Here is a 24,164-nt window from a genome sequence, read left to right as displayed (position 1 = left end):
ACCTGTATGCGGTCACGTAAAACGCAACAGTTCAATAACTATTGACTCGTTCTTCAGTCAAGCTGAGCAAGATAGCCTTCGTTCACCGAGCCTCCTGGCGCCAAGAGATTCGGCCCGCTGTGGCTTGACACCAAGATAAGCATATACATGTACCAACACTTGCCACGTGGGAATATCAGAAATTGGGGTTTATACATGATGCACAAGCAAATGAAGTTGTCGTCAATCTGAAACCTATTCTTTCTCAAGGAAGAATGGTAAAGACACCAAGCCCAATGCCCTGTTGCGCCACTGTCCTCATTCAAAACATGAACCATTCATAGCCCGTCATGTTTATTGGTCCGTGGGCTGCACTTGAGGTATATCTCTTCCGTGGGTAAATTGACGCTCAGGTTGTTCTTGTTGGCGCGTGGCAGACGTCTTTTTCTCGCCTCTCCATTTCGCTCCACGAGCCAAAATTCGTTCAGGGCCACCATTGTAACAACAGCGACAGTAATCTCGAGTGTCGCGGCCTATTCATGTTAGCACAAAACAGACACCGTTCGCGCTACGGCATATCTACCTTGGAGCCTACTATTCAGATGTTAGTACGGTCAATCGGCGGAATGGCATCTTCCATGTAGACTAGACGTACCACACGGGTGTAGGCCAGAGCCCCAGCCAACAAATTCATGAGGTCTATGTGCACCTTCTTCTCTTCCGGCGAGGTGTCGAGCTGGTTCCCACTCGGAAGCGTTGGGATAAATAGTCTCATCCATGTGGACCTCGCCCATAGAGAAGAACTGGCCATTGTCAATACATAGTCAAGTGAAACTCTGGCCAACTAGGCGCCGCGCCCACTCACCGCAAAAGACTCTTTCGGGATAACTTGATTTGTCCCGGGAATCTCTACATCCTCTCCCGACATGTTTCTTCGGTAGGCAGGTTGGTAGACTCCGAGTCGCAGAGTCTCCCGCAAGCAGACGGAAATACTGGGAAACTGGGTGTCCCAGTCATTGTAGGGCACTCGTTGCAAGATTTCACGCACAGATTCTTCCGGCGTCCTGCGGTTCTTGTTGACGAACATGTCCACCTCAGCCTGCACTTGTTCATACCACACCCGATTCTCGGCAAGATAGCAGAGCAGCCACGTGGAAGAAATCCCAGTGTTTAAAAGGCCAGCGAACAAGACGCTAATAATGCACTGCGGCTCAACATGGTAAGCCCATGAACCGGGAACCAAGAGAGAAGAGTGCCAACTTACCTTGACTATTTCAAGATCCTCCTCACCGTAGTCCATGAGTAACTGCAACGTGTCCCTCTCGACACGCTCAGTCTTGCGACGCTCCTTCATGACGCGCATCACCAGTCGGTGCAGACTAATGGCAGCCCACAACTTGGACAGCATCCCCGGCAGCGGCCAGGGGTTAAACATGACTTGCAAAGCCGTGCATTTTTCAAGGCTGGAAAAATGCTTCAAGCTCGAGTCCAAAAGCTTGTCACTCTCGGCTACTTCGTGGATGCCCGCCACGCGGTGCATCAACTGGTAGATGAGGCGGCACATGACCGGGAACAATGGCACTGCTCTGCCGCTCATAGACAGTTGGCGGAATACCAAGTCAGTGTCTGTGACGAGACTAGGTAGTGATTCAGAAAACCGTTCGCGGGTGAGGATTTTTCTAAACAATTTGATCTGACTTCGCACTGAGTGTGCAGATTCCGTCTGGTGACGGGAAGGTAACGCGAGCAGGGCAGAATGTCTGCATATTGTGCAATTAGCAAATGGCTGACACTGGCAACCAAAAACAAAAAAGGAGAAGAGTTGTACTAGACATACCCTGCATGTAAACTAAGCTGTTGTGCAGTAAACAAAAAGGCCCTACCAGCTTCGCCTGCTAGGCTCACAATGGGATACCGTCCGTAGTAGAAGGTATATGGCTGTTCTCCATGCTTTTTTCGCTGCCCCTCGAGAAAATCGTGACGCCAGAAATAGAAGCCGATAGAACCCAATATGGGCCACCCCGTGATGAGCTTTGGTGCGTTCTCTGGCAGCTTCGGTCGTTGCAAGACGAGGCCGGCCATGGCCAGGATAACCGTACATAGCATCGGCAGCGCAGCAGCAGCAAACCACCAAGGGAGCCAACCAAGCATGGCAGGGAAAATGTATCGTTGTAGCATATCCTTTTTGAGTCAGCGGTTGTGTTGTTGAGCAAGGGATGTGGTATGCTCGGCAGGTGAAGAATGTCGAGGTTGTTTATCCTTCTTGCTTGCAAAAAAAAAAGAAAAAGAGTGCCGAGTTGATCATATAAATAAATACCAGAAAGTCGACTTCTGTCAGCACCAAAACCGCGGCCGGTAAGGTGGACGTCGGCTGTAGCCAACAGCCCGCTCGTTATGAGTTAGACAAACATCACGGCTGCCACTGAGACACAGGAACCAGGGGCTTGCAATGGATCCAATTCATGCAAGCACCCGAACCACCCGAACCAATTCATGGAACCCATCATGGCGCTGAAACCTTTCCGCCGTTAAGCGCCTCATGTTCGCCGTCGTGTTAGAGGCGTCGTCCATGACGGGAATGTTGCGCCCGTTCGTATCTCCCGTGCCCTAGTGGCGGAACGCAGGGAGCGCCGACACGCGTAAATGTTCTTCTTATGCTTTAAATGGGGAGCCGAATGAATTACGCCGTTGCCTGATGAGGAAATATCTTGGGTGGCGCGGAGTAAGGGTGTGTGGGACAGCTGTGGAAGGGGGGGGTTACAGGGTTACAGAGCACACGAGCTTAAAATGTGTTCCCGAGGACCTCGTCTCATTTCTATTTTTTACCTGCTCTTTTTCATGTCTCCAAGCGAGCCGTAAATTTTGGCTTGCAAATAGGTATAGGCAGTACTTTGTACATACATATCTGTTGCCTGGCAGATCTGCTGCACCTCTGCCGCTCTACCTGCAGTGACGTAACAGCAGGTGACCATCGGGCCATCTAAATAGGCATAGCGGATTTCAAGTACAACTTGACACGAGGCCTCGCGCAAAGCTAAAAGGCACGGCCCGGTGCTGCTTCATCCTTCTGCTTGCTACCGCTCGCAAGACTGCAAACTCATTGCTATTGTTGGAATCAAGGTATATTCGAATATAATAACAAAGCAATAATAACGTCAATTTGGTTCCTGATGATTGATTGACTAACTAATAAACACACACAAACGCTGCCTTCCCTCGATGGCTGGGATCAACAGGCCCACAGCTCTCGAAAGTGGGTCTTCCACCCACACGCTGGCCAATGAGAGGCCAGCGTTGAGTTGCCTGCTTGCACAGGGTCAACAGCTAGTTATTGTACATGGAATCAAAGAAAATCTACAAAATGGCAGCCAAGGCAGACACCACAATTGTCGACAATCCCGCCCACCGCAGCTTGCCTCATGGGGTGGATGCAAGGCTGAGAGTTGACCCCATCAAGATCGTCACGGAGCTGGGTGGTCAAACAGACAAGTGACATCGCCAGGTCAGCCCCTTCCTCTAGCCCCCCCCCCCCCTCATGTGATGAGATCAGGGTTGGCCTCGCGACGCCCATCGATGACAGCATACTCACCTCCCTTCAACTCCTGACTCCCGACCTCACTCGTCGCCTCTCTTTGTATACCTACTTGCTGCTCAACTTGTCCGCCCACGAGGTGCCAGCGCGTATTCTTCTCCTACCACCTGACCCTTTCGCTGCCTAGTACCGCCCTAAACCTCTGCACGCAAGCACATCACCCGTCGCCGCGAACAAACGTCCACGGCTGTTTGGCACAGAAACAGCCTTGTTCCCTCAACCTATTTCAGTTTGAGCCTGTCCTCGGAGACGCGCCCGTCTCCTCTTGCCCACCATGAGTGAACCAAACGCCGACCCTCCGCAGCGGCCGCCGCAGCAAGAAGCCATATTTAGCCCCTCGGCCATTGCCGCCGACATGCAGCGACGAACACGCAAGCAAAACAACTTTGAACAGGTCGAGGCCGAGCTGCCCGACCCCCAGAAGCTGGCCGCCGCCAGCGCCGCCGCCGTCGCCGGCCTCACGCCCGGCTTCACCACCCGCTTCAGCCTCGCCGGCGTCCTCGGCGTCCTCGGGAGCCTCAACCCCTTTGGCGGTCGCCCCGCCACCCGCGGCGATGTCGTCTGGCTTTTCGATAACATGGCGTACCGCACTGGCGGCCGCTTCTCTGCCTCGTGGGAGGCCGAGTTTGTCACCGCCGTCTTTGAGCAGGAGCAGCGTTCGCACCTGGTCGAAGCCGTGGCCGGCGTTGCGCGCGTCCTCGGCATCGCCGACGACGCCGCGGAGCGCAAGACCATCCACGAGCGTCTGATCCCGTTTGTCTGGGACGTCCGCGTCGCCAAGACGGTATCGGTCACGCAAAAGGGCGCGCGCCGGAGCATCAAGCTTGGCCCCACGGGCTTCAACGGCGTCAGCGCCAACGTCATGCAGGTAGCGAGCTATTCCAAGGGCACTACGGTCGAGGCGACGGCTGATCTTCCGAGCGGAATACCGGGCCTGCTAGGCTTGCAGACTTACTACGCCGGACCGACAGGCTGGAGCGTCGTTTCTGGTACGAGTCAAGAAAGCGGCAATGTGTGACCAGAGCTCTGTTAACTGACAGTCTTTGTAGATATCGACGATACCATCAAAGTAACAACGACAAGTGATCCTATCGGTATCCTCCGGGAGACGTTTGTCGAGGAACCGCGCCCCGTGGCTGGCATGCCAGAGCTGTACAAGTCGATTGACGGCATCTTGAAAAGCGACACACCCTGGTTTTACCTGTCGGCGTCACCGTATAATCTGTACCCATTTCTGCGCGAGTTCCGCGACACCCACTATCCACGGGGAACTCTGATCCTACGCGACACGAGCTGGAAGACGATTGCAGGGCTGCTGGCGGCCCTGACAATGGGCACGGAAGAGTACAAGGTAGACCGGATGAAGAAGATTTATGGGTGGCTGCCCAAGCGCAAGCTGATTGTGATTGGTGACTCGACACAGTCGGACCCCGAGGCCTACGGAGAAATGTAAGTGGCAAGACTACAAGCATCCTCACCTGACGCGGTCTATGTTCTTTCTCGATGCACAAAAAGGTTGCTGACCCGTTGACTTTTACAGATATCGCACATTCCCAGGTTGGATCCGACTCATCCTCATCCGCAAAGCGACCGACACGGCCATGTTTGGACTCCGGGAGAAGAACGAACCGGCGCGGTTTGAGAAGGCTTTCAAAGACATTCCCAAGGAAGCGTGGCATGTGTTTGAGGACCCCAACGAGTGTGTCGAGATTGTGCAGGCCAAGGTCAAGCAAGGATGAGTGCGCTGATGTGGGCGAGGGAATTGTGTGGCGATTGGATGTTGACCAATGCCTTTCGGGTGGCCATGTTGTTTATCCCTATAGGGGAATGGGCGTTTCTTTTCCGGAGGGGCTGTCTGGTATTGTTGAATAAATTACCTATATTACTCCGTACCCGATAGAAGAATGAATTATGATGAATATCACTTTGGAATGACAAGTATAGTAGCGTCGCACACTGTGAGTAGGTCATTACAGGCAGGGTCGCCCCAGGTCACCACTTCAAAGTGTAAGACGACGACAGCTTTCTGGACAGTCCGGCGATGTTCCAGTAGATGGGGTGACTGCACGTGTACGGAGTTGCGACAGCCGGGTTAAGGTGCTTGCAAGAAGAGCAGATGAAGGTGGTGTGAACGGGACAAGAGCTGAAGCCGAGTTCCCTGCTTGGGGGGTCGGTTAACTATCGTTTGGCTGCCCTACTTTCACCACTGTACATACAAGGACCGCGGATATCATGCCACGGGAAAGGATTATAGTTTAGCGCACGGGAAGCTGGTCCAATAGCTTACTCGGCTCGGCAATATGCCATAGGGTGATGGGGAGCGGGATGACGCCACAGATGAGAATGTCCGCCGGTCCGCCCGGTGCCAGCGCCTTGTGTTTTTTGGGGAACAAGAGTATGGTGCGATATTTCCCGAAGATTTGGGGGGGGCGAAGGAGGTTTCTCGCAGATCTACCTCGCAGCAGTTGTCGAAGACAATACCCCGTCCCATCTTTATGTTATAAAACTGGATTAAGACTGATTATGCTGTGAATAGACTATTTAACGACTAGATGAGAAGTAATATTAATAAATGAGATTAAGAGGAAAAGATAGCTAATAAGATTCAAGCGTAGTATCTAGAGAACTGCGCTTATTTATTTTATGCTCAAGAGGACTTGAATGACTTTTTCACGCGTTTTGCACCTGGAATCCCCAACAGAGCAGGAAGAGATGAGCTCCGCAGCTATGCGGAATTTCGATGACCGAGCTTTTGAAAGAGGATGAAAAAAAATATAAAATATATACTTCGCGTGAGTGTCGAGGTCCTGTTTAAGGTTTTCAGTTGCACCACGGAATATGTTCAAATTATGTTGCCTGCCAGTGGCGTCACCTGACTTTACACTGTCAAAGTATCAGGCAGCCACTAAAAGTAAACTTGTGCAAGAAATATTTCCTTGAAAACAACAAATAGCAGTGTGACCCTGAACGACAATCACGCCTTTGGAAAGAATTACTGATCCGGCTCCGACTCGACGAAATCGGTTAATCAAGAGCCAAAAAAGACTGCGCATTCGGGAGACGTAAGAGCAAACGCCGGCTAGACACCAAAGGCCTAGTTATTGTCCACCCAATCACGAGACAAACACAAGTAGCAATGCAGCAGCGCCGCTGTGAGGTGGAAAAGGGCACAGAAAAGGATTCAAGCCGCACATGCAGCGCCAGCGTCGGTGCTCCACGCCCGCTTTTCGTCTACGGCACTCTTCGGGCCAAACCGCTGTTAGCATGGGCTGTATTGGGCGACTCCTCACGAGTCGATGATCTCGATGACATGATTCGACCTGCCCAGGTCAGCAAATACACTCGAGTAGCCGTCAAGCATAGCGACTATCCTGCAGTTATCAGAAGTGCCGAGGAAGGGGACTGCGTTGATGGGTATCTGCTGCAACTAGACACGAGGTCCCAAAGGAAGAAGCTGGACGACTTCGAGGGCGAAACGTATGCAGTGGAAAGTACGATTGTCAGCCTTCTTGGCAGTGATGGCCACCCGACGGGAGAAACTGTGCAAGGCGACATATATGTTTGGGTTGGGGATAAAGACATGCTGACTACAGAGCCATGGGAGCTTGACAAGTTTATTAAAGAGAGACTTGAGGACTGGCTTGACCTCTTTGACGGAATGGAGATGGTTGGTGAAGACTATAGGGATGGGGAATAATAGTTCGCATCTGATGCTGGTTTGTCTCATGCACGTTCCTCTTCTCCGGTTCTGCCCGTTGCGGGGAGGGCATGGGCTGTTTTGGGGTTCCATCTCACATGTTTTTTTGGGTGGGTAGTTACATGGGGTTGAAGCACGAGATGGATGGATTCAAAACGATTACGAGCAATGCTTGATGAGCAGAGAAGAATATAGAAAAATGGCTCATTACAAGGCAAGACTGAACAAGAACGAAAATGACGATGAATTGATCAAGAAGGAGAATTCGTCCTTTTTTTTCCAACATGACATATGCCGAGTTAACTAGTATGCTTCTCTTTTTTTTTCCTTGTCGACCGCGGGGAGCGAGAGAAATGTACGGGGACGTAGATGTGTGATTGTGATTGGATAGAGATAAGAAGACGGCCGCAGGTTCCTGCCGAAAGTCGGAGGAACTATGTCCAACCGATTGCTACCCAACTTTTTTTTTTTTTTGGCAAGCTGCTGCCCTGCTTTTCTCCAACAGAAGAACGGGCCAGACAAGGCGAAATAGCGCCAAAACTACGTGCTAGTTTACCAATGGCGTGCTTCTCAGCACCCTCATCTCCACCAAAATCCGCAACTGGCTGCAGTAGAACGTTGGCTCGTACAATTAAAAAAAGAAAGAAAAAAAGAATTTAGCAGATGAAAATGCGCGTTCGCGTTCGGCACCGATCTCCCTCCGGCCGGCCGTTCCCCAACTAATTAATAATAATACAGTACATGTGGCTGCCTGGCCTGACAGTTCTCCTCGTGCCTCGTGTGCAACATGACAACATGACCTGACAGAAGAGGCGTGGAGCAACCCCGACAACCCCGACTACCGGTCCCCAAGTCCGACTCCTCTACTCTGAACAAACATTATTCATCCCAGCGTTTCCCGTTTCCCTCTTCTCTCCCCCCTCCCGCACCCCTCTAACCTTTCTTCTTCTTCTCCCCTCTTGTACATCCCATCTCGTCTTCATCATCTCATCCAAGAAAAAAAAACACGTACGCCGTCATCCTCCTGCTCAACAAGCCCTCCGCCTCTCCGCAAGTAGCCGCAAACAGACGACCCCACCAAAGCTCACTGCCGTCGTTTCTCCGTCCTCGTCGTTCGCGCCTATTTTACTCGTACCTTACTTAACCCGAAAACCTACAAGGCTATCGTTTCACCTCTCTCGTCGAACCAAAAAAAAAAACCGCACACATACCCGCCCATCATGTTCACCACGCGCGCTCTCCGCCAGGCTGCCGCTCACGCCGAGCGCCAGCCCTTGATCAAGTTCATTGGTCCTCGCTCCATTCCCTGTACGTCGATGCCTATCCCAGCGGCCGCCCTCAATTCCTAGTTCCAATCCGCGCTGCGCGCTCTCGCCTCCTCTCGTGCCCATCACCTCTCTGCTAACCGAGTCCTCTCGCAGCCTCCATTGACCACACCCCCAAGCCTCACCCCGCCTCGCCCTCGGGCAAGCTCCCTGAGGGCTTCGCCGCCGACTCTGGCGCCGCCCGTCACGCCAATTTCAGCTCCTACCGCGACCACGCCCAGCAGCACGGCCCCCTTCAAAAAACTGTTCGCTCCGGCGAGGCGGGCATCGGCGGCCTCTCCGGCGCCGAGCTGGGTGCCGTCGACGCCCCCAACGGCGTCTTCTTTGACATTTCCGAGCTTCCCGCCCGCTTCCGCCGCCAGCCCATCAACCTCGCCGAGATTGAGGCCGTCGAGTCCGGCGGCGCTGCTCTCCTCGGCTAAATAAACCCGCGCCTCGCTCGCTTCCTTTGTCCAATCAATTGGAAAAGGGTAAGAGAGCTCGGCTGGAGGGAAGAATTGCAACACGCTCATGAGCCGTAGACACGAAACGGGTGCCAGTGCTTGTCATCATTATTCCCTCGACCTCGGCCAAAATCTTCTCATCCTCTACAATCAATTCCCTCCCTCCTCACCAACCACCGAAAAGCCGGCCAGCAAATCTCAACCAATGCTGGCCAATTGACCAATTGACCAATTGGCCAATACTCAAGCCCTACCGGCTATACTCATATACCACGACCCATCTCCCCCCCTCGAATCAAGCATCTTGACAAAAGTTTTTGGCTTGGAGTTGCCGCTGTGGACTTTGTCAATATGTAATGCAGAATGTCTACGGAAAGAGGGCTTCTCGACATTGCGGACAAGTCACGCGCAATCCCTTCTTTCATCATGTCCCACGGGCATGCTATGCTACCCGTCTTTCCCAAAACCACCCCCCGTCCTCGACCTTGGCACTCTCTGCGCGGAAACTCTTGTGCACAGTCTCCTCGTTCTACGAAGCCAGTGCGCGTCGGCCGAGGTGATGACATTGGCCAACGGCCAAGTTGATCATCTTGGCCGCCGCAATTTCTAAAGACCGTCATTTCCTTCTTCATAGTTCTGTTTCAGGCCTCCAAGCAGGGATCCGCGACGACGAACACGACGTCGACCCTCTGAAATCCGGAGATCCCCTCAACGCGTGGCTCTCGTGCCCCATAGGAATCGCAATGGTTGTACTTGCGCAACCTGCCTAGTTTGCGCGTACAGACTGTCTTGTTGACACTCGTCAGAGGGCAAAATACACAAGAAGGATTCGCTACTAGAAGCGGTCAAGGATGATGGGCAATGCAATACGAAAAAAAAAATTGAACAAACATTTGAGACATGTCCACCCCCAACGATTTTCGTGACTTGTGTAACTACCGTGCTACTCACTCCAGCAGCGTGCAACAGTTGAAATGCCCTTCAAAAAGGTACCACCAGTCTAACAACTAGCACCGGCCTGAACAAGTGACACCACACCGGCCGAAACAAAGTAGTACCAGTCTCGTGTATATTCCCGGCCTGGCCGACGCTGCGACGCAACACAAGCCACACAGTCACCGGCAATGACGCAGCAGCAGCAGCACACCGCTGCAGAGGGGCAGCACAGATCGACGTCACATCTTGCGCCATCAAAGGCCTGTGGCAGTCCCAACAGGGAGAGAGGGTGTGTGTTTCTCGCCGCTGCCACGCCTCACCTCGTGCGATGAAACGAGGCGACTTGCGTTCCCGAGCAGCAACTCTTTTACCAAATGCCAAATACCAGAAAGGCACAACAAGACACGGGAACCCAAGAACTGTGCCTGTCCGAGACCTTGCTGCAAACACCCGCCCACGAAAAGCCAACAACTGGTCTGTCGAGGGAGGTCGAGGCCGTGTGGGAAGAGCAGATATATGCACATGTATAACCACGGCGCGTGAGACGGCTGAGATGCGCAGCGTCGCAGTTCACGCGCAGATGGGACGTGTCCTCCGCCAATGCCTAGGTAGGGTCTAGCTGTCATGTAGACCATTCAGCCGTAGTGTCGGTTTACGAGTCGCCGCGGGCAGGGCGAGACTGTCTGTGCATTCATAGCCGTGGCTATGGCTCTGGAGCAATTGATTAGGGTCTCCGGGCCCTCGTCGGTGGCAAAACCTCGTCGATACCGCCAAAGATGAGCTCAAGGTCACGGCGGTGGGCAACGAACCATGCTCACCCTGGTCGTCCAGCACTGGGAGAAGACGACTGCTCCGTCGTCGTGTGGTGCATGTACCCTGCGTCCGAGTCCATTCCCGCGACGAGCGATGCTTGCCGAACTCACATAGAGCCGCCAGCGGTCCAGTAGCCCATGTCCTCCAAAAACTACTGTGTAGTAGCCATGAGCACGAGTGGGAGCATCTTGGAGTCGAGGACGAGACTTGCCGCCACTCTGCTTCTTCCCGCACACGGTCCGCAGCCGCGAAGAACAGACTCTCGGCGCAAGAGAGTTTCGGCTCTGGCACTCTTGTCTGGTGCCGCAGCCGAAGAGCGGGAAAGATGCTCTGTGCGCGCATTTCATCGCCATAGTGCCCCGGTCCAAGAACGGCAACGGGAAGAGGTCGTCTTGTCACGGCCCCCCTTCAGGAACATCTTTGACCACCTCGAGATGCCTGCCTTCTTTCGACAAGATACGTAATGGATTGACTCGTTTGTCAACTTCCCTAGGCCAGGACCCCCCCCAAGCAACAGAAACAAGAGGCTGATGCAGTCATGTTCAAAGCACCATCTGCCGATATCCGTCCAGCTTTCGTGTTTGCCTCGAGTCGCTGACTCGTACCTCTCTCACTTGGCCAACCGAGGATCAAACGGTCAAGTTTCACACCCGGCCACATGTCGAGAACCGCACTCAATACCAATTCCACGTCTCTGTCCTCGTATCATCCAACGACGAGGCCAGTCATTCAGATGACAGGCGCATCCACAGCTTCCATGCGCCTTCTATACTATCCCTCACTAGTCGAAAACGCGCGGAAAATCAATCTTGGGCTCGTTCCTCTCTTGTTCCAGCCTCAAAATGCCCATTCGACGACCATTGGGCAGATCAGAAAACCGCCTCAGGCCTGTTTTCAGCTGAGTAGCGGCAACACGACTCAGGGCAAAACGTGGCGCGCGCGCCTTCTCTTGCCTTGCCAGCCTTGGTACAAATTACTCCCCCGTCTTTTCCAATATCGTTCCAAGACGGAATTGGCTTCCGCGCCTCTTGTTGCGATGAAATAAACCCGATCCTGACCGAGCGTTCATGCCGACGCCGCCGCCGCCGCCGCTTTTCTGGGCTGGCCAACTATGTACCACATGGCGTGTAGACAAATGAGCGCTACTCCATATACCAAGATCAGGGCATTTGTTCTATACAGTAAGGATCGCCAGCTTCTGTAGCGAAAAAATGGACCATGCTCTTATTCCAAGCCGTGGGCGCCTTTCCCTGTCGAGACGATGGCGAACGCGGTCCGCACCCTGCCTTCGCTAAAAAGTCAGATTGAAAATTACGAGATCCCTGTCATGGGAGAGGGCGTGCATCTAAAATAAGCAAAAGTTCCAAATGAAATGGATGATCAAATTCGCTCATAACCAGGGGTAGGGGTGCTATTACTGGTTATAGCCCATTGTTCTCGTGGCGCAGGGGACGGAACGTCGCAGGAAAGTTGCAATATGAGCAAAAGCCTTGCAAATGCAACCATGCGGCGTCTAATTGCAAAGTCTTGGCCTGCTGCGACGGTATACCCTCCGTGTGTATTCCTACTGGTAGTACAGTGAAAATGGACTGGTAGACCCTACTGCAGCCGTAAAGGGCAGCGTCCTGCCAGGCTGCATGCATTAGTGGCCGTTCCAATAAGTTAGTAAACGCAATCTCGGCCAGAGTTCGAGGTTGTCAAGAGAGACTAGACCAGCCCCAGGCAGCGGTGACCAGCGACGGAGTAGTCGTCGGCACGGGCTATGAGCATGCGGATAGCTACAGGGCAATCCCCGGAGGCAAAGAACATATCCTGTTGCGTAGCTCCGAAGCCACAGACTCTCTTGGCAGACGCACCAACGTTGTCAACACCATCTGTCACGCGCGTTGTGATGCCCAGTGGTCCAAGAGGCGGGGGGGGAGGGGCAGTATGCTTCCAATCACGGCTCAAAGACACATACACACACACACACACACACACACACCTTCCTTGCGTCCTCCTCCGTCATGCCAGCAGAAAGCTGGATGGTGAGAGAGGCTTGGCTGCTTTGGCAGGAAAGGGATTGCGCCGGCCTTGAGTGCCCCTCCCGAGCGCCCCTAGTGGTGCTCTGCTTGGCGGGCGTTCATATCTAGTGATGTAATTCGTCCGGCCACTTTTTTTGCAGATGGGCTTGAGAATAAAAAGAAGCCACCCAGGGATCAGGTTGATGCAGACATGTTAGCTGCAGGTGGCGGCGTTTTGGAAGCCCATCTTACGTGTAACTCGGGCGTTCCAGAAGCCATGGCGTGAGAAGGAAGGAAAAGGTGGCTGGCCCTTCTAGAATAAGCCCACCCAGTGTCCACCTGTTTCTATTTTGCCCATGTTGCATTCCGAAAGTGCGCTCGTTCTGTCTGTATAGCCTCATCTTCGGGAATGGACGTCATGGTGACTCGTACGCGCCCTCTCAAACTTGCATGAGATTCTGGGGAAGTGGTCCAGTCTACTGGTATTGAGCCCGCAAACTTGACCGCTCCATCGCCACCAACAAAGGCCCGCAGAGATCGCTGGTGGATACGGGGGGGAAGTGGATGGCTCTGACGATGAGAGCCATGTGTGTCTTGTCCGTTTTTTGGGCGGTGGGTTTCCCCAGTCTTCCCAGTGGGTTGAACCGGACCACTCTGGTCAATCGTATTATTTCTCACGTCTTTCGAATAGTCATGTAGAGACGCTTTGCTGTTCGCCGTCACTGCATCCTTGGGGATGGGGATACAGCCATGGCACACAAACTCGGCATCGAGAGAGGCACTCGCGGAAAGTTTTATCGCCGTGTAACTGTGCGTAGTTCTTGTACCGCCAGTTTTAGCGCTGTGTTAGTTAGTACGTTCGATGGCGCTGCTCCCCTGTCGGAAGTTATCCAGGCCAGATCCAAGACTCCCTACTGCAGCTGCTTGCGGCCATTGGTCGTCGAGGGGCGCGCATTTGCATAGCAGAGTATTGCCGAAGCCGCGCTAGAAACTATAAACACAGAGTAAACGGTTGGAGAAGAAAATAGGCTTCTTTCCCCGGCTTCCAGTACTTGTTCTGCCCAGTCGCCACATGTTGAGCAGGGTTAATAACCAACTTTAGCATTGCCCAAAACGGCTGGGCATTGTGCTGATCTAGCCGTTCTCCCACCCTCGCCAATCCAGCCCACGCCATGGGTAATTTATGAGACAGGCTAGTCCCCGAAGCCTCGTTTTCAATGTATTACGTACAATTGAATGGATCATGGTTTGTAGCCAGCCAAAAGGGTTGAGCCGTTGATGGTGTTACGCAACCCGATTCTGCGTCGGCCTCCCGCGATTCAATCATGACAAGAATGCGCGACTATTCTTATTACGCTCAGGGCCTCGATTGGCGTACCGAGTAGCGCATCTTTGCGGCCGGACGGCATTTCGCCGCGTTTTACACGGTGCCATGCGCCTCTCAGTGAGCTCCAGGCACGGCCAGGTTGCATTGCAAAGCCCGGCGCCACGGAACCCCGTCCTTATCCTGCATGGCATCACGGGGCCATGCCTCTGACTATATCCGCCGCCATGCCTGACAAAATAGCTCCAACGGCACGCACGACCCGGTTTCGTAGCTTACAATCGCTGGCCAGAGCGTCACATTGCTATCTCTAACCCACTCCTGCGGAGGCCTGTAGCAGTTCAGCTTTGCATTGGCATTTCGTCAATGACCGCCGACAAAGGCATATTCTTGATAGTATGGCGGGTCTTTTCCGAATGGCAGAGAGGAGTGTGTTCTGTATTGTCGGTGGCAACTTGGCGGAATTTGACTCTTGGCTTCTGGAGACACCAGTCTTGTTTCCCCTTTCAATTCCGACATGTGAATGGCCTTGGCTGATAAGCGGCCAAGCCTGTCCGACTCCGCAGTGCTTTCTAACAATCGACCGACGTACGGGTCGTGATGATAAGCACAGTATCCGTACGAGTTGTTGTGAAGCAGCGCTCCTCTCACTGTTCAGCATCGCCGAGATCACATCTTGCAGCAGCTCGTGGTGGCTTGCTACTTTTGGACCACCCGGAGTAAAGCGAGGGGCGTTTGTCTGTACCAAGTCTTTTCCGTCGGTTCTGGCCAGTTGGCACGTTGCCTGCAAGCCCTTCCTAGCCATGGCTGCTGGTCTGGTGTTGCTGCCAAGTCGCCTAGAGGCTAGCTAGCGGTTAGGCTTGGGAACAAGGTTTAGTTAGGAAGTCCTTTATAAGTTAACACCACGGGCGGGCGGCAGGGCGTCTGCTGGGTACACATCCCACAAATCCAGGTGCCCATGCTTGATTTTGCACCTGTCTTGTGGTGGTTGCAACATGTGAGAACGTGCCCAAGAAGTGGCGCAGATAGAGCCTGTCTGGAGGATTTAGGCTTGCAGCTCACACCACAAAGAGGAAGGTGGCGACTTGCAGAAGGCAGTTGGAAGGCTGCATAGAACGCTGTCCGGGGCTGCGCCTCACACCCTTGTGAAAACCTAATCAGTCGACCATCATTTCGTCCAACTCGATGCTTTCATGTTGATCTGCCCTCAATGTACAGCAGCGGCGGATTTCTTGAGTGTCGACTCTGGGGGCAAACGCCCTGGAAAGACTTCGGCTCAGAGTGGTTGGTACTGGAACAAATTGGATCGCGATGATTAGTCTTCGCCTGCTGCCCCCTCATTTCGCAACTCAAAGAGATGTGCGGGGTTCAGAAGAATGGGGGGTTGATAAAGCCCCCAACACACATACTCCGGAGTGGGCACCCAAATGAGGCGTCAACAATGCGCTATCGACAACTTAGAAGGCCCGACAACCCCTCGCTGCTTCATTTTCAATTGGGCGTCCCCGGCAACGCCGTTCCCCGCAGATATACCAACAAGCCTGGAAATAGACAATGGTCGCGCCCGCCCTGGAGGACTCTGGCGCAAGCACAATCGCCTCTCTTGGAGAATGGTCTGACCACGAGCGGAAACCCCTTCTGCCTCCCTATTTTGGCGCAAAGTCAGGCTGCCCAACTGTCGTCCATAAAAAAGCAACACGTCGTTACCAGTGCACAACGGGTAATGCACTAATAGTTACCAGCCTACCTTCCAGCTGGCTGGTAAAGGAAGGGGGCTGCTCCCCGGATTCGTGTAGCGCCCTGGACAGCGGAAAATAGCACTCCGGGGGTGCGCATGGTGAATGGCGTTTTCCTGCTGACGCGCCTCCAAGTCACGATTCCGTTTTGGGGTCTATCGTCCGGACTGGCGTAATCTGTGCGCCGCGGGTAACTAGGTTCCAGCCCTTGCGAGATGGCCTTCAGTGGAGGCACCATCGGTTCCGGTCGCTATGTAGTGAGATGCCCAGCAAGGCGAGGCGAGCTGGAAACACAGGCGCAATGCGCGCCATCGCAGCACTATGTAGTTAGTTGTCCTCAGGCAGAGACGCTTGCGCTTGCAACGGGGCGAAGGGGACGAAAACAGCCCACACAACTGCGACGATGAACAAATTCCCGCCTCGCCTGGCAACGCCAAATCTCAGCTCTGGAGTTGGTGGCGAGGCTGCTTCGCTGCCCCAGGCCCCAGGCCCCAGCCCACTGGTATCTTTGATGAACGAGCAACAAAGGCGGGAAACGGGGGTGGGGGGTTCAGTACCTCGTGGACCAACTTTAGTAGCTCCCTGTGGTCCAAGATCTGCAGCGCCCAGATGCAAAATCAATCCAGAGGCTTGTGGCTCTCGCTGCCCAGGCGACGACGCTGTTGACTGTTGACGATGGAACAGCCAGCTTCGCGGTTCAACTTGAGTTCGATGCACTATGTCTCGGGTTTTTCTGCGATGGATGCTCTTTGAGACAATCCGGTGCGGCTGCTCTTGTCGAATCGGTGTGGCCTTTGTTATCTCGCATTGGCTCGCTAGTTATCGCGCAGGGCGAACTGACCAGAGGACGGACCCAGTGCGTCAAGTATCCGTACCAAGCGGTCCTGATACTGTTGGCCCCGTCCGCTCTGGTCTAACTATCGGGACACTGCCCAAGACCTTCTCGAAGCCCGAAGCCTTTCTTCGTCCGTCCCTCGAGTTGGCGCAAAACACCACAGCCTGCCTAGCCTCTGCACACTCTGCACAAATCCAGCACTCTTCCTATTCCGCCCAACAATAGAAACGTAATGGGGCGCAAAGACTGTTGGCGTGTCCACACCACCGATTGTCGCGAGAGTAATCCGTAATTCGTAACGCTTGCTTGTCTGTGATTGAGCCAGCCGTCTTCGGTTTCGATTTGCCTTTGCCTGCCCTCAGAAAGTCAGTAGTTAGCCTCCAAATTTGATCCATACCCCCCCTTCCGCCTCGCACACCCCCCCTTTCCCCTCCCCATTTCCCCATGCGCGCCTCCAAAGTCCCCTGCCGAGTCTGATTGTCTGGCCTCTTGGCTTTCACGCCACCGTTTCCAGGTGCCCCAGTCTGGACTCGTTAGCTCACGAGCCGACTCGGGAGCAGAGCAGTATGACAGACCTCTGGAAGGGCAGCTTCCTTATGCATGCATTCATTGCAGCGTTGTCCTACCCTCCCAACCAAAGCCTCCAGCTTTCCGTGCGGCACCTCCGTTTAAGAGGCGCTTCTTCCCCCCAACCTTGGACTGTCGTTCTTCCTTTCCAGACTCTCTTTATCCATCCTCATTTTCCGTTGCTCCCTCCTTCCCCTCCCTCCGTCTTCTTCCGTCCCTCCCTTCGGTTGCCCTTTCACTCTTTGAAAGCAACAGAGCGCGCCCATCATGTCTGGCAAAGACGGCATCATCGCCACTGAAAAGGGCGAGGCTGTCCCCGAATACGAAGGCACGTCCCAGGTCCTTCCCAAGGAGACTGGCGATTCGTACTCTCAAGAGAGCTTCCTCACTCGCACTGGCCTCACCATTGACTCTTTCAAGCCGAAGCATTATGGCGAGGGCATTGTAGAACTGGAGAGACCGATGAAGGCGCGCCACCTGCATATGATTGCCATCGGTGGCTCCATCGGTGCTGGTTTTTTCGTCGGTTCCGGCGGTGCTCTGTACAAGGGTGTAAGTATCTTGCGACACTGCGGCCGTATCACTTCGTGCGCTTCCGCAACGGGTGTGCACCGCAGCGTCCCGACTGGGTCCCCCGAAATGAGGCCAAAATCGCTGACGTGCATCCCATCACCAGGGCCCCGGTAGTGTTCTCATCGATTTCCTCATCATTGGTGTCATGATGTTCAACGTCGGTAAGTTGTCACCCATCGCGTCGAGCTCGTGCTTGTGCTTGTGCTAGAGCTGTCCTGGACCCTGGCTTGCTCCCTCGTGCCCTTCTCAACGATGGCTGACCACTTTTTCCCGTGTAGTCTATGCTCTGGGTGAGCTCGCCGTAATGTATCCCGTCTCTGGTGGTTTCTATACCTACTCGACCCGCTTCATCGATCCTTCCTGGGGTTTCGCAATGGGGTGGAATTACGTCTTCCAGTGGGCCGTCGTATTACCCCTCGAATTAACAGTCTGCGGTATCACCATCCAGTACTGGGACGAAAATACTTCGCTTGCTGTCTGGATCGTCGTCTTCCTCGTCTTGATCATCATCATCAACGTCTTCGGCGCTCTTGGGTATGCTGAGGAAGAGTTCTGGTCTTCCATCTTCAAGCTCGGAGCCACCGTTGTCTTCATGATCATTGCCCTCGTCCTTGTTCTTGGTGGTGGCCCAAGCAGCGGCGCATACAGCGAGTATCAGGGAGCCAAGCTTTGGTATAACCCGGGTGCTTTTAAGAACGGCTTCAAAGGCTTTTGCTCTGTCTTCGTCACTGCTGCCTTTGCCTTCTCTGGCACTGAGTTGGTTGGTCTGGCCGCTGCGGAATCTCACAACCCCGTCCGTGCTCTTCCCGGCGCTATCAAGCAGGTCTTCTGGCGAATCACCCTCTTCTATATCCTTGGTCTCTTCTTCGTCGGCCTTTTGATCAACTCGAATGACGATGCGCTCTTGTCCAGCTCCGCCTATGCTGATGCCAAGGCTTCACCTTTTGTTCTTGTTGGAAAGTATGCCGGCCTTAAGGGATTTGACCATTTCATGAACGTCGTGATTCTGGTGTCCGTCCTTTCGATTGGTGTTTCTGGCGTTTACGGTGGCTCTCGCACGCTCACGGCTCTTGCTCAGCAGGGATACGCCCCTAAAATTTTCAGCTATATCGACAGGTCCGGTCGTCCGCTCTTCTCGGTTCTCGTCATCATTGCTTTTGGATTCCTTGCTTTTATTAGCTTGGCTTCTTCTGGTCCTGTTGTCTTTGACTGGCTGCTCGCTCTTTCTGGCCTCGCCGCTCTATTCACCTGGGGCTCCATCTGCCTTGCCCATATTCGATTCCGTGCCGCTTGGAAGTACCACGGCCACACTCTGGATGAGATTCCCTTCAAGGCTGCTGGTGGCGTTGCTGGCTCATGGCTCGGCCTCTTCTTGATTCTCATCGTCCTCATGGCCCAGTTCTATACTGCCATCGTCGCCCCTCCTGGTCAGTCTGGTATGGGCACTGTCGAGGGCTTCTTCAAGCAATACCTTGCGCTTCCTGTCGTTCTCTTCTTCTGGGCCTGCGGTTTCCTGTGGAAGCGTACTGGCTGGCTCTCCATTGCCCAAATGGATGTCGACACCGGGCGCCGTGAGCTTGACTGGGAAGAGATCAACGCTTTCCGGGCACAGGTTGCTGCATACCCTGCTTGGAGACGTGTCCTTCATGCCTTTTTCTAAGCCTCGTTGCAGTTTCGCATGTGGCACATGTTGAGTTCTCGATTGCGTTCGCGTCATTGGTGTCTCGGCGTGTAGACCATGTCCAGAGTGTTGCGTCTTTTTCTACTTTGAGTGTCCTATATATTGATCATATTAGCTGTACACCCTTTAAACTTGATACCACTTTATAACAATGGAAGGAGGCGCGTTTTCACCTACATCCAATCCTTTGCTCCGTTTATCATTGCTGTTCGCCGTGACTGCCATGACAACCATTGCTTGCTGACTTGCGAAAGGCATGTTGATTTGTGAGAGAATTCTGGTAAGAGAAGAGCTTCGGTATGCAAGAGAAACTCAGTCGACAGATGTGGGTGGCGGCTGGCTTTTGGGGTGACAGGATGGACTTCTTTGGCGGCGCTGTGGGCCAACGGGCGACTATTGCCTACCCTGCCTAACTGATACCAGCCAGGCCCGCTATATTAACGTCAGTCACCAAGCCATCTGCGCGCCCTTCATGTCAAATGTCAAACGACGCGGGTCCTGTCGAGGAAATTAACAAGCTCTTGTCTGGGCCCCGAAGTGAGACTGCATGGGAATACGCCGGACTTGAACATTCACATCCGACACGGCGGCCCTCGGCACGTGGATAGAGCGAATAGTCTCAACAATCACCTTACCGAATGCGAGTTTTGGCAGTAAAGTGGCTAATTAATACCGGGTTTCTCCGTGATTGCATTACATTGTATATACCCTTGAAGATTACTCTGCGTCCACCAGCTCGCAAACATCAGCGACTGCCGTTCTAGTCATGTTTTTGAGCAAAATGCGATCATCAGCTTCTCTATACCTATCCCACGAATCAAGACCCTCCTTTGCTTGAATACTCAAAGTTTCATAACCTTGTTTGATAACACCAGTCACTTGCGTCGTCGTCAGATTGTTCGGCTTCTTTTTTCCACCGCCTTCGGTAAGGAGCTGGTTGTAATGCGTGCTGACATTGATGAGTGTGTCAATCGAGCTGCCAACCCGCTTTCCCAGTCCATAGTTTTGTTTAAACTTGCCCAAAATTTCGCCACTTTCCACGATTTTGTAGAAAAGATCGTCGTATGCGGCAGGGGTGGGAAGAAACGCTTCGCCGGCCGAGAGCGACAGCGCGAGCAAGTTGACCACATGATCAACAAGGGTATCCATATGAGGCAAGTCCTGCAAGTCCGCCGTGTACGTAGTAAGGAAACGCAGTAACGAAAGCAGAGATCTGAAAAATTCCGCCCAATGGTATTGTAGCCGAGTTCGCGACCGCGACACATACGAAATGACCCGCAGTAAAATGCCCAGACAGAGAGTGTATAAAGATACATCGAGTCTTTTTCTGAGATTGTGATTGATGCCATCAATCATCGTGTCGAGAAGCGAGCATACCAGCACTCGTTCACCTTTGACGAGGGGTAAGAACGGTGGCCTATGCCGGCAGAGGCGGACGGCCATATTGTACTCATCGCTGCACAGTATCTTACAGATGGATTGGTCTTCTATCAGAAGACGGAATACCATTAGGTTCAAATGCGCATAGTAAGTAGAGCGATGTGACAGGTGCGCATGTTGGAGGAGGTAGGATGTGAGGGATAAATATGCCGCCATGGGCCGTTCAGTTCCCTTGTCGCTAGAGGCCGTAACAAAGCTAGTGCAGAACAACTTGTTCGCATGGCTGAAGTCGTATGCAGCTAGCAGCATCGCCGCCCGTTCCTTTGGGCTAGGCCGGGGTCATTAGAGTCCTCGTTGGAGTGGGCAGATGATACTCACAGTTTTGTGAACATTTGTTTGGCGGTCGCAGCGTCGTATATCGGCTTCTTTTCTTGTTTCGTACCTGGTGCAATAGCACCAAGTCCCAGCAATCCAAGTGCGGTGGAAAATGTCCAGCCTTCCGGCAAATCATCCTGGATGTCAATATAATCAGCGCGAATCACCTGGGAAGCCTTGCCAATGCAGGTAACAATGGTCGTCATGGCGCCTTCGTTGATAAAGTCGTTCAATCGTAATTGATAAGGGTTCTGGAACTCGAACTTGTTGTAGTTGGCCAGCAGGCTTAGCAGGATAAGAGGCTCCAAGACCATGGCTGGCGATTGGGCATCCTGGATGAACTAGCAATGCATCAGCCGCGTGTGTGGCAGGTGGGGTGATTGCATGTTTAACCTTGATTACAGCGGGAAACAAGTCCCTTTGTATCATATAGGTAAGCAACGTCGTTTGGTATGCCCCAGCTGTAATGGCCAGCAATACACCGATCGCCTTGTGTCGTTGTTCCACTGTCCTGCAATGAGCACTCGGGTATCGTTGCAGGCGGTTCCAAGAAAGATACATACAGTCGTCTCCCATCCGAATTGCGACGTCTAGGGTGCCGACAAAATCTGTGAAGACGGTATCGATGCGGTCCAGCCCAGCTAGTAGCGCGATGATTGCCGAGCTCGGGTGAGCATATCGTTTCGTCAGGACACAGGACAAAAACACCTTCAAGGTCTGGGGAGAGTTGTTAGGGTTGCCATGGGGTTCTGCATCTCATCAGTCGACTCACATCCAGGGCATTTCGTGGCGCGCTGCTACGGCCAGATTTGAGGGCGTCAATGGCCTCGCTGAAGAGCTCCTGCGACTGCCCCTCCAAAAGCAACATATGCGCGGGGGGGGTGTCCTGCAGTAGCTTCCGCAAGATGGCGAGGTCTGGCTTCAAGAGGAAGAACTCCCTCCAGAAGCCCTTTGATTGTCGTCCCTCTTCAGCATGCTGTAACACGGTTCGAGGTCAGTCGCGTGGTAAACGTAGCCGGGTCTTTAGTAGCGATCCGAACCTATTTGAGCCAGGAACAATTAGCAGCCGTGCGGCTTGAGGGCGCATACAGCGGCTTACCTGAAAAACCTCGTCGTACAGCTGGCTGATCTTAGGAGTAAAAACCTCCGGCTGAGGCTGCCGAGTGAGCGGTGACGCCTCCATGAAACGTTTAGTTGACGCGCAGTTTCGAGCAGCTCGTGACAGATGTGCGATGGCTACAGACTACAGACGGTGTTCGATTGATTGCGCCAATCAGGCTAGATTCAGCGCTGCTTTAATCGAATCTACGGACGCGGCATGCCAATTTTCCTGCATCGCCCGTAAAGTAGCGCTGCAAGATTGCCTATATGGGGCAACGTCTTCAATTCATCACCGTACAGTGTCTAGCGTACACATGCACTGTTTTTGCCTGGCACGTAATCTCTGCACCAAGCCAATGATTTCGCACTGTGTCATTTCCCTACCTTCCTGCTATCATCTCGGGTAATTAGAGGGTGTTCATTTCTTTATTGTTCTATTACGATATTACGGCCCGTATACAACACTGGCGTAACGTATGCAGACACATTCCACCCGATGCTGCCTCCCGCCAAAAGCCATTGCTGTTCAAAGAGAGTTCTCCTTAAGTTGACAGCCACCTACTCCATACCATCTCCGGAGAGCCACTGCTGCAGATACACAACAGCTGTCAAAAATTCCACAGGTAGCAACATAATAGTGAGCATCACTCTGCAGATTATAAACTTCAAACCCCTGGCCGCACGTTCTAGGTCGACAAGTCTGCCGAGAATACGCAGCTGCAGGGTAGGCCGGATTTCGCGGACATGTGTGTCACAGACGACCCGAGATCGCAGTGACATGGGCAAATAAACGCACGGTATATGGTAAAGCTATTTCGCCTAACACCGCAATATGAGCAGACGCTATGCGGTGATTGCATCTAGCAAGTCAATTGACCGGCGAGTTGGCAAAGCTCGTATGCGAGCGAACCAAATCATTATGGAAGCATCTTCCACATTTTTCGGAAAAGTATGCCAAGCACCAACTCACGGGATTCAAATAGGAGACAACATTCCAGTGAAGTTTAAAATATAGTGTAAAAAAGCTGCCTCGTTCGTAGATGCTGACTTGCTTAACGGGAAGTCCCTTGCTGGCGTCTGTCGGTAGATGACGACTTGCCCGGCTGGATGTGCTGTTAATGCTTGCTCGTCTCACCACGTAAACGTGGGCACCCTTAACAGGTTAGCAGAGGTCTAATGCCTTTAGAGATGACTGCGCTTTACACATAAACTTTTTATACCTTATAGAGTGTTTTCAGTAACGATCAATAACGACATGCTGGCGCGTTGTGGTTCATACTTCTGCGTTCGTCTGCCCTTCTAATCCTGCCAGTTGGCATCGTGCTCCCTCCCTCCTGGTCATGCCAGCTGGCATCGTCTTCCCTCCTGGTCCTGCCAGCTAGCATCACCTTCCCTCCTGGTCCTGCCAGCTAGCATCACCTTCCCTCCTGGTCCTGCCTGCTGGCAGCCATGGCCTTTGCGGCGGTAGGCACAGTTGTACGGCCAACGACTCGTTTCTTGCCGGACCATTTTGAATTTCCACATGAAGAGCAGCAACAATAGCAGCAACAGCAACAACACCAACAACAACACCAACAACACCAACAACAACAACAGCAGCACCAGCACCAGCACCAGCACCAGCACCAACACCAGCACCAGCACCAGCACCAGCACCAGCAGCAGCAACAGCAGCAGCAACAGCAACAGCAACAGCAACAGCAACAGAAATGGCAGCAGCACCAGCACCAGCAGCAGCACCAGCAGCAACAGCAGCAGCAGCAGCAACAGCAGCAGCAGCAGCAGCAGCAGCAGCAGCAGCAAC

General features: G+C 53.2%; 7 protein-coding genes across 7 annotated transcripts; 5 read left to right on the top strand and 2 right to left on the bottom strand.

Moving 5' to 3' along the window:
* Positions 1-317: 317 nt before the first annotated feature.
* On the bottom strand, positions 318-2,130 carry CCM_02830 (cytochrome P450 6A1; the record flags this gene model as incomplete). The annotated part of the gene is made up of 6 exons (XM_006667982.1): positions 318-512; positions 563-570; positions 635-782; positions 845-1,183; positions 1,244-1,739; positions 1,817-2,130. 6 exons carry the CDS (start codon positions 2,128-2,130, stop codon positions 318-320), a joined length of 1,500 nt encoding a protein of 499 aa, XP_006668045.1.
* Positions 2,131-3,845: 1,715 nt separating this feature from the next.
* Positions 3,846-5,310, top strand: CCM_02829 (uncharacterized protein; the record flags this gene model as incomplete). Its single annotated transcript, XM_006667981.1, has 3 exons — positions 3,846-4,560; positions 4,612-5,020; positions 5,112-5,310. The coding sequence occupies 3 exons, from the start codon at positions 3,846-3,848 to the stop codon at positions 5,308-5,310; spliced, it is 1,323 nt and encodes a 440-aa protein (XP_006668044.1).
* A 1,397-nt stretch (positions 5,311-6,707) lies between these two features.
* Positions 6,708-7,268, top strand: CCM_02828 (AIG2-like protein; the record flags this gene model as incomplete). The annotated part of the gene is made up of 1 exon (XM_006667980.1): positions 6,708-7,268. One exon carries the CDS (start codon positions 6,708-6,710, stop codon positions 7,266-7,268), a length of 561 nt encoding a protein of 186 aa, XP_006668043.1.
* Positions 7,269-8,488: 1,220 nt separating this feature from the next.
* CCM_02827 (ribosomal protein YMR-31) lies at positions 8,489-9,015 on the top strand (the record flags this gene model as incomplete). The annotated part of the gene is made up of 2 exons (XM_006667979.1): positions 8,489-8,576; positions 8,690-9,015. 2 exons carry the CDS (start codon positions 8,489-8,491, stop codon positions 9,013-9,015), a joined length of 414 nt encoding a protein of 137 aa, XP_006668042.1.
* A 384-nt stretch (positions 9,016-9,399) lies between these two features.
* On the top strand, positions 9,400-9,806 carry CCM_02826 (uncharacterized protein; the record flags this gene model as incomplete). Its single annotated transcript, XM_006667978.1, has 2 exons — positions 9,400-9,616; positions 9,682-9,806. The coding sequence occupies 2 exons, from the start codon at positions 9,400-9,402 to the stop codon at positions 9,804-9,806; spliced, it is 342 nt and encodes a 113-aa protein (XP_006668041.1).
* Positions 9,807-17,517: 7,711 nt separating this feature from the next.
* CCM_02825 (amino-acid permease inda1) lies at positions 17,518-19,483 on the top strand (the record flags this gene model as incomplete). Its single annotated transcript, XM_006667977.1, has 3 exons — positions 17,518-17,802; positions 17,927-17,984; positions 18,102-19,483. The coding sequence occupies 3 exons, from the start codon at positions 17,518-17,520 to the stop codon at positions 19,481-19,483; spliced, it is 1,725 nt and encodes a 574-aa protein (XP_006668040.1).
* Positions 19,484-20,221: 738 nt separating this feature from the next.
* CCM_02824 (uncharacterized protein) lies at positions 20,222-22,442 on the bottom strand (the record flags this gene model as incomplete). The annotated part of the gene is made up of 6 exons (XM_006667976.1): positions 20,222-21,212; positions 21,263-21,600; positions 21,653-21,765; positions 21,823-21,976; positions 22,032-22,235; positions 22,359-22,442. The coding sequence occupies 6 exons, from the start codon at positions 22,440-22,442 to the stop codon at positions 20,222-20,224; spliced, it is 1,884 nt and encodes a 627-aa protein (XP_006668039.1).
* Between the last annotated feature and the right edge of the window lie 1,722 nt (positions 22,443-24,164).

This window comes from Cordyceps militaris (assembly GCF_000225605.1).
Source record: "Cordyceps militaris CM01 unplaced genomic scaffold CCM_S00002, whole genome shotgun sequence".
NCBI lineage: Eukaryota > Fungi > Ascomycota > Sordariomycetes > Hypocreales > Cordycipitaceae > Cordyceps > Cordyceps militaris.
This window is presented reverse-complemented; position numbering and strand designations above follow the sequence as displayed.